The sequence below is a fragment of the Brachyhypopomus gauderio genome, chromosome 4 (genome assembly GCF_052324685.1).
Source record: "Brachyhypopomus gauderio isolate BG-103 chromosome 4, BGAUD_0.2, whole genome shotgun sequence".
NCBI lineage: Eukaryota > Metazoa > Chordata > Actinopteri > Gymnotiformes > Hypopomidae > Brachyhypopomus > Brachyhypopomus gauderio.
This window is the reverse complement of record NC_135214.1, coordinates 14632197-14647137: the sequence shown is the minus strand read 5'-3', so window position 1 is coordinate 14647137 and position 14941 is coordinate 14632197. Positions and strand designations below refer to the sequence as shown.

The window sequence follows — 14941 nt, the reverse complement described above, 5'->3', positions numbered from 1 at the left end:
ACGCTGTCAGGAGGAGATGCTGTCAGAAGGAGACCTTCTCAGGAGGAGACGTTCTTAGGAGGAGTCTGTGGCTGTGTGTCATGAGGCCAGAGTCGAGCAAGATATAAAATTCGAATTGCTAGAGACAGTACACTGAATAACACTGAGTTATTGTGTTGCTGTTAATAAACATAAGTTCTAGGTTGAAGATATATAGTAGGGATCATTAATATGGATAATTTTGGATTACTGGTTTTCATAACCCATAATTTCTTGTTTTAAATTTACCCTTAATAAGAAATGCGTTTAGTTATGGCTTTGTTCTGCCAAATCTATGTGCCATCAATGCGGTAGACTAGGCTACAAGCAAGAGAGGTTTAACCCAATCTAACTAGATAATACAGGTGAATGCTTTATCTCCACTGACACATTAATGGCGTGGTAATAGATGTCTTATCTGCTCTTTTCCTTGACCTCACATGCTGAAACTGTTTAGCAGCTGCTGTTGCCAAGGTTAGCCCGCACCGAGACCAATCGCAGCCTCCGCGCTCGCTGGGCTGTCGGACACGTGTGCTGCTAAGCATGGCCTTCAGCCGAGAAACATTACCCTCACACCCAGCAGGCTAACGGCACCCGCTGTGGGCTCGCATCCAACACGCTTCCAACACGCTTCCAACACGCCAAAAGCACAACTGGAGTTTTGTCGAGTGCGGTACTGTATGTACTGTTTTTTTGCACTCTTCATTATTGACACATTAAGAGGAGAGATGAACCCGTGTGGGAAATGGCCGAACGAGCGGGGAACCTGCACCACACGGAGGGAGAGAGTGAAAGCCGACCAAAGGGACTACGGAAACCAGCTGCCTCTGCTCCACCCGGGGCAGGCGGAGCAGCAGTCTCCAGGGCGGCTGTGAAACCTCCTAGGGGCCGGTTTACTGAGGCCACGCTGGTGTTTGGCCATGGCCTGGTGCTGCTGCATATTCTAAATAGTTAGTTGAGGAAAGTGCGGAGGCAGGGACATGGGACAGGCTGGGGTGATGACAGGGAGATGGGAGGACCACGAGATGGGAGGGTCCTCCACATACGAAAGGTCCTTCTGTTGTCTTTCACCAGAGGGGGAGTGACACAGAGCATAGCTTCAGTTAACTATGTACCCACACACACACACACACACACACACACACACACACACACACACACATGTACACAGAGCTGAGCAGCTCTGATTGGAACAGAAGAGAACTGGCCCTTACCGACAAAGAGAAGCTCAGTTTTCAGTGGTACGATAGCACGACTTAACCCAGCGGATGCTGTCTGATCTCAGGTAGGCCTTGCGCTTTGGTACGCTCAGAACATTCTTGTAGTTTGTGATAACTGCATGTGTCTTGCTGACACAGATGACATTGTTGCTTCTGCTTTGCTTTTCCTTTGCATTTGCTTCTCATGAGAAGTTGTACACTGAACAGCAATTTTTGCATTTTAAGATATATGGTCTTTTTTCTTTTTCTTTTTGCCATGCCCTTTTTTTTCTATGCAGTTTTCCAGTATTACCTAAATGACTCATATGATTACCTAAATGACTCATATGATTACCTAAATGACTCAATGACTTGGTATAGATTAGTGATAATCCAGCAGTTTTGCATACTGTATTTAGTTGAGCAGTTATCCTGGATTTCTTAGGCTGCAGTTTTGGGTGTGTAATTGTTCAATCAGTGACTCATGGCACAGCAGAAATAAGCCACAGTGTGGTAAATATTTCCCAGGGCCTTGCAGACAGAACTGATTTTCATATGGTCGGATTGAGTGTGGTTAACACGTCTTTAAGTGTAGCCCGCGGCTGACGTCTCTGCTCTGCTGCTGGATGACTGGCCTCCACAGTGTTTGCAATGTGTGTAGAGTCGACAGCCATTATGCTAAAGGCGTGCGGTTAGCAGTGTGAATGAATGGTTCTTGCGTAAACAAGTCTGCACCAGAGCTTGCTCCAATTAACCCCTCTTATTGCAGGCAGCAGGAGCTCTTTGTCACCTCTCCATCTGCCTGCTCCTGATTGGTTAATTAACAATAATTGATTGGCCTTGTTAACCTTTTCATCAGGCTGTATTGTTGCATGTTCAGGGCTGGGGTGTGTTAGAGCAGTCCTGGCAGGCTCAGAGGTCGTGGCATTGAACAGGAAGTCACACAAGGAGAAGGACCTGTGGGCCCCGTGCAAAGTTTTTACTGTCCCCACCTGTTAACACAGCCTGCGTTTTTCCTCCATAGGACCTGACTCGAAGGCCGTCTGTTCGTGTGTGGTCTGTCCGATTTTTATGGTTGTTCTAGAGGCGCAATGGTGACAAATGTTGCCACTTTGCTCCGTGTGCAGGAGGCTTTTGCAAGGCAGGAGCAGGAAGAGGAGTTTTCGGGTTCTTCCTCTTTCCACACAGCTCAGCTTTGAGCTCGGTGCAGACGCTGAGCAGCACACTCTGAATCTCTTGTTTTTCACCACCTGTTACAACCAAGCCAGCTCCCCTTTGAAGCCTCCAGTGTACAAGGTGTAGTGTCTTGGAGCTGCTGTGATCTGATGCGGTCTAATTCTATTGTTCTCAAAAGACCATAACAGACCGTTGTGCACACACAGATTTAGAGAATTTTGTCTTAATCTGTTAAACGAAGGCATCAGCTGCAGTCCCTGAGGGCTTTAGGGGTTAACCTACCTTGTGTGACTAAACGCGAGTGAGTGAGTTGTGTAACATAGATGAGCTGGTCTTATGAAAAGCCTGGGACTAAAGCGTGCCGGTTAGGGTTACGCTAAGCACCCCAGACTCATATCAAAACGGATTTGAAGCCTTTCCACTCCCCGGGCTGAACAAACATGCCAAGGGGGGTGGGTTGCACTGTGGGTTCCATGCCAGGACTTTCTGATTTTGCTGGATTTTTCTCTCCAACTGCTGCTCACACGGTTCTCCTCACCCAGCCCAGCAGGATGTGGGTGCACAGCAGCAGGGCAGTAAGGAGGTCTCATTTTGATCCACATGGGACTCGTCTCTGTCTCTTTATAATCTCCAATTGGCTCGTCTCCTTTACGAGCTCCAGGCCACTGAGTGCATACCTCGGCACGGGTCAGATATTCCCCCTCAAAATAACTCTCGGTGACCCATGACACATGGTGACAGCACTGATATTTATGAGTCTGAGCTGATGTACTCATCCACCATAGTCTTCTTAACTCTTATAGTTTGGACCATTAGACATTTCCTTAACCAGTTGCTATGAACACAGGTGTGCAATATGCATCTTCTTGTTCCGTGTAGTGTAAGCCACTGGGCTCTGCTCTCCAAAGCTGGGTAGGACTACTTGTTACCAGAAAACACATTGATCTCCTGCAGCTACTCAAAATGATCTAGTGGCTTACCGATCCCAAAGCTGGCTGCTAGCTTAACTGGGTCACCCCCCAAAATCTGGTGGAATTGCTTCCATTAATTGCTCTCTGTTTTTTTAAAGAATGGGACCTTTCAGATGACAAAAGTTGGGAGGAATGTAATTGCATCAATGAACAAGGAAGTAATAATTTTAGGGTAAAGTGCTGCTTAAGTTACACAGAAAATTGCCTGTGCAAGTCACTTGGCTACGTTTGGCTGAACTGGCGGTTTCATAGAAACACACAGACCCTCTCAGGGGGCTTACTTTACCCATGGTAAGCTAATAGAATGGGGCTCAGTGTAATACCTCTGGAGGATCTTGGGGGTTAAATGCTTCTCTAAAGTGCTTGACAGCAGCAGCCAGAAGATATCTGGGTTCAAACCAGGATCCTTCTGATTTGTGCCCTAGCACACCAAGCTGCTGTCATCCTATGTTAGAACAATTATCCATGTTTGGGGAGAACCTCTGATTTATAATTAGCCATGTTGTACAAAGTATGTGTGTGAGAGAGAGAGTGGGAGAAGAAAGAGCATGCTAGTTGAACCTCAGCTAACCAATACTTGCTGGTCCAACAGCCTGCCCATCATGACCCGGTGCTCGGAATGTAGCTTGGTTGCTTTTCCTGAGACACTACATCAATGCTAGTGAAACGCTAGTCATGAACGGCATCGTGCTTGAGGCACGTGGGCCGCTGCGTGTGAAGGGTCACGTCTCCGCTAGTTTCACTAACAACATATAATGGACACACCCAGGGCTCTCAAGTCTCACGCATTGAGCGTGTGACACACGCATTTGACCGTCTTCACACGCTCACACGCCACACTTCCGATTTCACACGGCGAGAAAAAAAAATCTAGTTTATTTACCTCCGATCCAACGTTCGCATCCCCCAAACATTGTGAATGTTTCTGTCTTCTCCTAGACCCCACTATGTCCTGCATACACCCTACTTTCTTGAAATTGTGGGTGACCTTTGGAGAAGTGGATGATGGGAATGCAGAAGGGGGCGGATTTAGCGATGTTTGCTAACACAAAGAGTCCTCTCAGCTTTGATGACGTACCCACATTCAGCAAATCCCACAGTTAGATGAACAGCTCTTCATGCCACAAGACACCGTTTTTTTACCCCCCACCCAGCACTTTAATGGGCTTCTTTTAAAGTGTGCAGCCTAAAGCATCTTTAATGCATCTTTTATGAGCTGTACTTAAGAGTTTTGTGTCAGATGGAGCGGAGACGATGTCTGCCTCTGAAGTGCTTAGTTTGAGGACACAGAGTCCGGCTCCAGGGACAGCAAAATTTCAAGGTAGCAAATCAAATATTTTCACTACTCAGTAAAGTCACAAGTGTTCGTTTGTTATTTTATTTTCTTTTGGACATTTGTTTTGTAACATTTGTTTTGTTGTATCTGGCCCACGGTGTGCGTTCCACTCTGATCTACTGATTTTAGTGCTAAGGGAACCGACCTGAAAATGTTATCTGATTGCACAAAAATTAATGCATGCATTCAGTGTGTATTTGACGACCATACATGGAGTACATGAGCAGAACTGGCATGGCAGCTTCTGTCTGGTGTGTAAGCACAGCCATTATACATTGCAACAACTTGACTGTGTATCTTGGGTGGATCTCCTTCCCATCTAACTTGAGAACTGCACTCTTAGCTTTGTGATACATGTGATTACTTTCAGATGAATTAGTTGGGTGTCATTTTGGACCTTTGTCAGCAATATGCAATGTGTTCTAGTGTATGATGTGCAGCATTGTAAGCTAAAAGCTTCTGTTATGCAAAGCCTTGCCTCACAGTCTAGTGGGGTCAGAGTGAGATGACCGCACAGAACATGTTACTCAGTGGTAGTTGTTTTCCATGATTGAGTGTCCGCTGCTTTCTCATGTATCACACCAAGAGCCATGCTTACTCGGTACTTGGTTATTTTAAACACACACACACACACACACACACACACACACACACACACACACACACACACACACACACACACTCATACACAGACAAACACACACTCCTCACAAACATGACACAAAAATCTCTTTTTTTTTTCCATTGTACAACATCCTTGTGGGGTTCAGGTTGTTGATTCTCCTTGTCCAGGTGTTTTGAGTTCCTTTCTCACAAGCCATTTAAAAGCAGCACTACATTTACTGCCAAAGCTGATCATTTTCTTCTCATTCCCGGGGTATTCAGGGTCAGGGTGATACACAGTGTATCAGGCCACAGGGGAAAGCTCACGTGTATTTTTACAGCCCAGACACTTAGACACGGTAGTTATGTGTGATGTATAGACTCTAAATAGCGTCTGAGGGCCGTGCAGTGCCGCTCAGATATGAGAGCAGCATATATGTGTCATGACTCAGGATTGCTTGCTCTCCTGAAGCCGCATGCCCACCACAGCTCACACGTGTCAGGGGACCACTTGGCAAAAGGCTGGCTGCCTCGGTAATAATTACCCTGTTTTACACGGGGCACCATGCTGTTCACCTTCTCTGTCACAGAATCCTAGCCTAGTGTGTGTGTGTGCGTGCGTGCGTGCGCGTATTTGTGAGAGACATATGATGTCATGCTGAAAAGGGAAGTTACACACATTCCTCTAGTCCTCCTGTGGATAATGGCCTGGTTTTATCACACTATTACTACAATAATGTTTTCAAACTCTTTTGTCACACACGTATGTCCCTAAACAAATGGTTTCCTGTGTTTTCTCATCTTGCCCCATGGGGGACAGAGACAGTGAATGTATATTTAAGGGCTGAGGATTTCCAGTTCACTTTCAAACTGACTTCCAAGTTTGAATATGCTGACAAACATAAGAGATGCACTTTTTTTTCGCAAGTAGACAATAATGCCAGTGTGCTGATCTGGCTTGGCTCAAAGCCAGCGCTCGGTCCTTGAGAGCTACCTGCTTTTGGGATCAAGGGTATTTTAATGGTTCAGCCATTGACTCGCCTTGAGAGGACATCAATGAATTAATGTGAAAGCAGAAACCATTCTGCCTGCTGGCTATTAAAAGGTTTGGATAAAGAGCAAAACAGTATAAATCTCAAACCACACACACATGTACACACACTGCACTCCCCTGCTGCGTTTGTAAATCATTGTTATGACTGAAGACAAGGATTCTTTTACAGTGTTCAAAATAACACACAGCTTTTCCACTCCTTAAACCGGCGCAGGGTTTAAAAACTATGGAAGTCCCCTGGAAATCATTACCCTCAAAATCAGGACTCCAGCGTTCCTCTTGTGTTGTGTGTGATCAGGCACTCCCAGGTTTATCTCCACAATATCCTTATAAGCTCATGTTAGGGAATCGTATTTAACTTAGCTGGAGTGCTCATCCACCCCTGCTGCCTAAGAGTACCACACTTGACTTCATACATCAAGTCTTACATTAGATGAGTCATTCTAGCTTTGAGCATGGATATAGTTAAACACGGGCTTTGGGGGAATTTGAGGGCCAGAGCTGAGGAACAGTGGATGCCTGTGTGGTCTTCAACTGCAGCTCAGACCTCGGTGTTCTGTACTCGAGTTTGGCTGCATAGTCCTTTGATTAAAGTTCCTGTGGCTCTTCCCGGACTTCAGATCAATACGCTCTTTGCCGAGTAGCATTCTGCAGCACAAGAGAAACAGTGTGATGTTTGTCTAAGGCAGTCTGTGGACCTGGCCAGTGTCTCTCTGTGATCACTTGCTCAGAGACAGTGGCTTCAGTGTACATGGCTTCCGTTTGCTTTCAGCCGTTTCGACTGGGATTGTTTCTCATTTTCTCCCTTGCTGATGGTGGGTGGAGTCTTCGTTTGGTTTTTTTTTACAACACAGCCTAATGGGCTGAACTTTTCCATGGTATGCGGGGCGGAGGGTCCCCGAAAGCAGGCAGCTGTAGAGTAGAACCGAAGCCCGTGCAGGAGGTTCTTTCTGGCTGCCTAACCGGGCCTGCACTGGCTGATGTATGGAACAGGAATCGCCTCGTTTCACCACTGCAAGCCAAACTATGCAGAGACGCTTCATCTGCTAATTAAGGAACCATATTGTAAAGTGTTACCCATCATTTTTTTTTTGACAGCACAGAAATTCCACTTCAGCCCCCTCCTGCAAGTTCTTGGACCTCCTCTCTCCTCCCTGAGTTAGCGTAGGGCTGGGCACCTCCCACAGCTACTGCTGTCTGGCTTTATTTTCCTGCACTAATTCTGATAGCTTGTAAAATGTTGTTCATTGAAGCACGAGACCCTCCATCCTCACGCTTGTCAGATACCCGAAGCTCTCTGTCTTTCCTCCAACACATGGCTGTGGAGTAAGGGAGTGCCTCTATGTTTTTTTGAGAAGGTATGTATGGACATAATTTTACTTTGGCTTGAGACTGTGCGTACAGTTCTGTGTCCCCGTGTGGTGTAGGGTGTCGCACCCTGAGCATGTGAGAGCCAGAGTGAGAATGAGGGAGGAGTTTGAAAGATGCAGACAGGACAAGAAAGACCCCATGATGTCATGATGGTAGGTATCAGTCAGCTGGGCAAGGATAAAATCACGCCCTCTCAGTTAGAGGACACAGAGATGGGAGTGTGAGAGAGGGAGAGAGAGAAAGAGAGAGAGAGGGAGAGAGAGAGAGAGAGAGAGAGAGAGAGAGAGAGAGAGAGAGAGAGAGAGAGACGGACCATCCTTTAGGGAGAGTCTCTCTAGGAGTCTGTCAGAACTGACCCAACTACTGCGGGAGGAGGAGTGTGTGTGGTGAGCCAAAGTGCCTCCCCCTCCACTGCTCACTAACGTGTCGCCAGAGGAACCCAGCAGCAGAGCTACGCTGCACCTCGTGAAAGTTCTTCGGACGTCCAGCAGCGCTTGAGCACCAGCCGCTGAGGTAGGGAGGCTCACATGGCCCCTCCGTTTTCCTCAAGAAAATCGCCCCGTTAAAGAAGTCCTCTCGTAGCGCTTCGCCAAGCCGCGGCGTCTGGCTGTGTATACGGGCAATAATTAGTGAAGGGAGGACGTTGATGAGGGAGTGGCGGTTACTCGCTGGTGCAGATGAAGAGGCATCGCTGCGTTCAGCAGGTGATAAAAACGCACGCCAAAATAGAAGGCGGTTCCTCTTTCAGGAGGGAGGCGTGTCTCATGAATGTGACTGTCATATGGAGAGACCTGAGGCCAGCAGTCACACCAGCTCTTCGGATGACGGCACTGAGGTTGTTTTTAGGTGCAAATGAACCCGAGATGGCCAAGGCAAATGTCTCGGTTCAACTTTCAATTAGTACCAACTTGTGCACAGCTAGGGTTTGTTGTCCTCCGTGTCTTCGGTGTGGGCGTGTTGTCCCAGCAGGGTAGGGTTTAGTGTTGTGTCTAAGCTAACAGTTCTGTATGATGCTGGAAAGACTTAAGCATGTGAATGGGGGGGGACGAGGAAAAAACTCACTTTTTCCGTGCCTGGCTTTTAAAGCGCTGGCTTGGGGCCTGGGCTGATTGAGACAGAGCTCAATCGTGCCTGTCCGCCCGCACTCTGAGTCCGTCACTTTTAAAAGCATCTAAAAAGTGTCCCGGCTTGGTGGGCGTGTCTGTCACCTTTGGAGGTGTGTCTGTCACCCTGTGTAAAACTTAAACCTGGACGTAAAAGGTTTCATGTAATTTTTCTCTGGCTTTACAATAACATTTAATAGTGGGAAGGTAATAATGGGCCTCGTGCGTTTGGTTACAACACAACTGGAAAGCATAACTACATAAACAAACAGCAGCCACCTGCTTTGAAGATTCCCCTCAGTGGAGATGCTCTTCTCCCCATAGGGTTGACCTTGCTCCACTTTTCAGTGTTCTCACTGCCGACGCCCATGTACATGGCATTCGGTTATTACCGGAATCTCTGGGGCAAAATAAAAATGTAAGCTTGTGAAATTCAGGATTTTTATTTAACCAGTTTGTGCTTGCTGTTTGGATGTCTACAGGAAGTGTATGTGAGATTTCTAGGTTGTCATATTTTAGTGAGGGGTACAGGAATGGGTGGTTATCGTGTCCTGTGTCGTCGTGTGCTGATCGCGCTGCACAGTTGTTTCAGCTGAGTTGTCAGACTGGATGGTCAAATATCCCACAGCATCATGGCAAATCTAGTGAACATAACATCCTGACTCTGAACAAATGAATGATGTTTTTATAACAGACTGGGTGAAGCACCATAATCATACACACACATAAACACACACATGCACTGGTCTGTTTGTCTCACTCTGTGCTAGCTGGATAGGTGTCTCATTTGCCTATAATGAGTTTAGTGTGTAGGTATATGGTGCAGATCAGAGGAAGGCAATTATGGCTGATTGCATTGCAATTATCAACAGTGTATTGGCACTCTGCTGAACTGAGTGTGTCCTTGAGAGGAGTAGCTCTGTGTCAGCAGCCCTGCTCTGAGAACTGATACCACAGAGCAAGCAGTGGCTTGGTGGTTTGGGAAGGTCAGTATCTAACATAATGTGCTGTGACAAAACTTGAGTGCAGGAAAACAAAACCATCATTGTCAGAGTTGCAGCAGACAAATAGACTTCCCAGCTGCCCAAGTCTGTGTGTGTGTGTGTGTGTGTGTGTGTGTGTGTGTGTGTGTGTGTGTGTGTGTGTGTGTGTGTGTGTGTGTGTGTGTGTGTGTGTGTGTGTGTGTGTGTGTGTGAGAGAGAGAGAGGGTGTATGCTGTGATGCCTTAGTTCCAAGAAGGCAGGAAATGCCTCCAACCTTTACTTGTGAGACTGTTTTTCCATGGGTGAGTCAGAACTTTGGATAAGGAGTGTTGTACTTCTCTGGGGAAGCTGTCATTGAATCACTGCCCAGGGGTGTGAGCGCATATGGGCGGGTGTGTTTGTGGAGGGGAGGGTTTTCTAATAACATGTAGTAGGGCTATGATGGTCAAACAGAACAAATCCTTTCAGCACAAATGTAATGCCAGTTCTTTTGATGTAACCTCCAGCAGGATTACCATCAGGGACTCAGCACTAGTGTTATTGTGTGTTCTGTTCTGGATGGCATAGAAGTGGTATTAGTAGTAGTTGAATGCAGGTGCTTTTTGGTATAAACTCACATGAACTTCTGCATATGTTTCTGATCAGGACTTAAACATGTAAGCAGGGCAGGGCTGCTTTGGTGTCGACTGCCAGTGCTCATTTCTGTTTTATTTCATTGCAACACAAAGACAAGTGAGTAAAAGAACACTTGGCGAGTTTCTATGGGGCAGTAACATTCACGACACAATGTTTCTGATTTTCTACAGACGTCATTCACACACAAGGTCCTCTGGATGGTAGCCTGTATGCTAAGGTTCGTAAAAAGGACTCGCTGGATGCTACATTGAACGGCCTCCCCACGACAGGTGACCACGCCCTTCCCACTTCGGACCACACCCTTCATCCTGTTGACCACGCCCTGTCCGTGAGCAGCGACTCTGGAAACTCGACAGCCTCTATCAAGACCGACCGCACAGATGAAGCAAGTCAGCAGGTGGCAACAGTGAGTCAGCCACAGAGCCTGCCGCCCACCCAGCCCCTCAGCCCTGAGGAGAAGCAGGAGCTGGAACAACTCCTTAGCGGCCTGGAGGCACCCATGCACCGACCCGGCTATCAGAGCAGCTCTGGGGGAGGTGGAGGTGGTGGAGGAGGCGTCCTCCACCTGGTTCCTGCTCAGGTCCATGTCAACGGCCACAGCAGCATAGACAGGGAGACGGACATCCTGGATGATGAACTGCCCAACGGCCAGGAAGGCAACAGCGTGGACAGCCTGGGCACCATGTCTTCACTCGAGGGCCGGGCCACCCCCGCTGACCTGTACTACCAGCCCGAGACGACCATAAACGGCCCAGACGCGTCCTGCCCGGAGAAGGGAACGCAGGGAAGGAACCCGGAGCCTGTGATGCTCCACCAAGCCTCACGTTCCACCCAGGAACAGCTGCCGTGCGACCCAGTGGCGCCCTTCAGTGGCTACGCCGGCCACAGCGGCAATTTCGCCCGGTCACAGTCGTTTGGCGCTGTGCCCAGCGCAGAGCAGATACCCATGCCCAGGGCGCCGACCCGCACCACTAGCAGCCGGGACGCCGTGCAACGGGGCCTGAACGTTTGGCAGCAGTACGGCATCCCGGAGGAGCCCGTCACCGAGGGCGTGCACTTCAGCCCGGCCCTGCAGACCCACAGCCTGCCCGAGTTCCCCCGTGCCGCCTCGCAGCAGGAGATCGAGCAGTCCATCGAGACCCTGAACCTGCTCATGCTGGACCTGGACCCCGCACTCACCCAGATGCCCAAGTCCTACAGCGCCCCCTCTGGCGTGGTCACCACCCAACCGTCCTTCACCCACACCCAGGCTCGACCTTCCTATCAGGCTGACGCTGCCATACACGCCCAGGCAGGGGTCTCGCCGGCTGGGTACACCCAGCCCCTGCAGTGGGCCTCCCCTGTCCAACAACCTCCATCCTCCATGCAGTACAACCTTGCAGAAAGCCCGGTTCGTCTCAGCCCTCAGAGGTCCGCGGGCGTGGGTCACCCCTTGAGCACTGAGCCAGATGGCCTGGTCCCGGCCCACTCATTGGGCCCCACTCCTACGGTTGGTGGTCTGCAGCTGAAACCCCTCAACACGTATCCCCAGAGCACAGCGGCTCAATCTTCTGACCAATCAGAGGCCGGCCCACGTGGCGTCCCCCAGCGGAGCTACTCCGCCTCTTTGTCCCTGCTGCCCCGGGAGACTGACCCTGAGGATGTCGACTACAAGCTGGACGGCCTGGTGGCCCATCGCGTAGCAGGTAAGCTAACCTCTGCTAAACTCTCTCTAAAACACAATTCATACGAACTGCATGGATTCAGGTTTGTAGAATTTTAGGAATTCAGGTGAGCTGTATTCCATACATTCAGGTGTGTAGAACTACCTAGAGCAAAGAAATAAAAGCTAATCGAAGACGGCACCTCACCTCACACGCGAGCGTTTTCATGGCACGTGCGGATTGCGTAACTCAACGTTGGGAAGCGCACGCAGCCATGGTGTTCTCCTGCGCTGGTACAATGCCGCTGACCCTGACTCTGCGAGTAATGCGGTTGGCCCGATCCCGCATGACAGCCAGACGCAGCTGGAGAAGTGCACATCAAAGCCGCTCTCAGCAGCTCAGGGCCAAATAACGATAGTCGACCGAGACTCTCTTTGTAATGGTTAGAGCCAAGTGTCTTAAGTTTGCCAAACATTATCTGTCCTTCTCAGCTCAAAAAGGTCAAAAGTGTTGCATTTGCTAAGATGATGTAATCACAGAGCAGGTGGATAAATATGTTTTCTGTTTAAATTAGGCCTATTGTTCCTGATTTCATAATCATGTTTAGTCTAGTACATCACAGGAGCAGGACTTACTGGGATTTTATCGCTATAGGTTTCGCTTGTCTGAGGACAGATAGGACATACAATAAAAATTGAAAAATGTAACATTTAAAATTGGTCTCAGTATTTAAATTATGCATATGCTTTCCAGCAAATTCAAGTTACATACTGGGCACATTGGACAATGAACAAAGTATGTATTGCAGATTCCTCCAAAAACACAGTTCGCCCCCAGTGGTCTGACAGCAAAACAAGCTAGATGATGGGTTCCATCAACTTTACAACCCCTGTGCTGTTATCAAAGAGTTGTGTACATTGGAATGTGCTGTTTGAGAAGCATCATGGCAGTTGTTGAGGTCTGATCCTGACGAGCAGAGCTCTTTGTATCCGTCTGTGAGGGAGCACGTCTTCTAGCCGCAGGTGTTCCATCTCCGCCGATCAGCGGGAGCTAACGACCTGCCCCTCGGTGAGCCAACCGCTTTCTGCCACGCTTCTCCTATACAGCCATGCTTTGACCTGCGTTGACCCACTGGAGATAAATGGTGGTTCTCAAAGCACACGGCTGTGGGAGAGGAACGCTCGCGGGCGCCGTATCGACCTTTCTGGCATTCATTCATCGCTCTGGTTTCAAGCACTTTGCTGCTGTGATTGAGCACCTGCTCTGCGGGTGTGGTAGGTCCTGCTTATCAGAACAGTCCCTGTGGGGGATTATGGGAACACTTTGCTTGTGTTTATCATCCAGCCCAGGCTAACACCCATTTATCTCTGCGGCACAGATATGGCAAGACAACACTGGCTTCATCTTTCATGGAGGACTCACAGATTTACACTGAACACTGGACCCTCTCCAGTTATTACAATTAAAAATGTAACGTCAAATAGGCTTTAGGACAGTTAGGATTGCTTTTCCACAAACGTATTGGCTGGATCTTAAATTCATTCAATTTGTTTTTTAAAACTTTTTTTCAAAACCTAAATAATTTTTTTTTCTCTTGTTTCTTTTATATTAATCCATCCTGTATCTGGACCATTCACCTTGTCATCTTCACCACCTCCTCTCCACCCTCCTCCACCTTCCTCTGTCACCTCCTGCTGCCCTTCATCCTGCCTGTGCTCCTCCTCTTCCTCCTGGTTTGTAGAGTACACCGCACGTATCCGCGGCCTTGCTGATAGAACAGCCCCCGCTGAACCAGAGAGCTGCCATTGCCTCTCTCTCTCCTTCTCTGGTTGGTCCCTCTGTCTCTCTTCCTCCCTCTCTCTCTCTCGTTTGCTGTGTCTTTGCCTCTCTTAATCCCTCTCTCACGCTTCCCATCCCTCCTTTATATGGCTCTTTCTGTCATTCCTTCAGTCTGTGTGGAAGGTCTGGTTCCTGTATGCCTGTACCTTTCTTAGCTCATCTTTCTCCTCCTAATCACCCATTTCTTTAAGAACGTTACTTCTTCTCTGAAAGCCACTAACTGTCACTGACCCACTTGCCCGCTGGCCTCTCTCTAATTAGTTTGAGTGCGAACGTGCATGAGCTTGCTGGTGTGAGGGGCAATTTGAGTGACTGGGGCAGTTTGAGTGAGAGGAGCAGTCTGAGTGAGAGAGCCAGTTTGAATCAGAGGGCTGGTTTGGCTGAAAGGGGCAGTTTGAGTGAAAGGGGCAGTTTGAGTGCTAGCAGCTAGTGGCAAACAAATTGCACTTCTATTAGCGGCTGAGCAGAGGTTTCTCAAGAGGGAGACACACGCGCACAAAGGCCAGTCTGTCTGCATCCACTGAGTGAATGTCACAAGATACAGTTTGCCAAACCCAGGGAACAATACTCAGGCGAGGAGACACAGGCGTCTTTCAAGTCCACCCCTCCACGTCTGCTTTAGTATTCAAGAGGAGGACAAAGCCTAATAAATCCTCCTGGATCCCCCAACAATGTGCAGCCATTATCTGCCGTTAGGGAATCGGTGTCTAGGAGGGCCGCCTTTCGTACGCACGGGAGGCGCGCGGCAGCAGCAGGCTGATGCCAGTTTCCCTTCCCCGTCTGAAGGTTCTTCCGACTCTGGCGCTCGGAGCTCTCCCAACGCTGTTGCTCCAGTGTGGGCCACGGGGCCCGTCAGACACCGCCTCAGATAGCGCACCCTGGAGATTCATGATGGGAGCAGGAAAAAATTCTTACAGGCGTACAGAGATGTGAATTTAAAGTGAACAAAACTTTCCCTTCTTTTCCTCTCCTCTCACTTCTGCGAAAAAAAGCCCTTGGGATTCGCCGC

The 14941-nt window shown here is 48.7% G+C and overlaps 1 protein-coding gene across 15 annotated transcripts in view; it reads left to right on the top strand.

The window, feature by feature from the left end:
- The window catches only part of tns1b (tensin 1b), a 164239-nt gene that overhangs the window by 132322 nt on the left and 16976 nt on the right, over window positions 1-14941 (top strand). For 12 of the 15 annotated variants that reach the window (XR_013130436.1, XM_077002488.1, XM_077002487.1 and 9 more), the window contains 2 exons: window positions 10621-12135; window positions 13835-13921. Coding sequence is in view for 14 of the 15 variants with exons in the window: in XM_077002488.1 (XP_076858603.1) it covers window positions 10621-12135; window positions 13835-13921 (1602 nt within the window). In the remaining variant the exon portion in view is untranslated. The remainder of the gene's footprint in view (window positions 1-10620; window positions 12136-13834; window positions 13922-14941) is intronic. The other 3 variants (XM_077002498.1, XM_077002492.1, XM_077002489.1) reach the window with 1 other exon arrangement.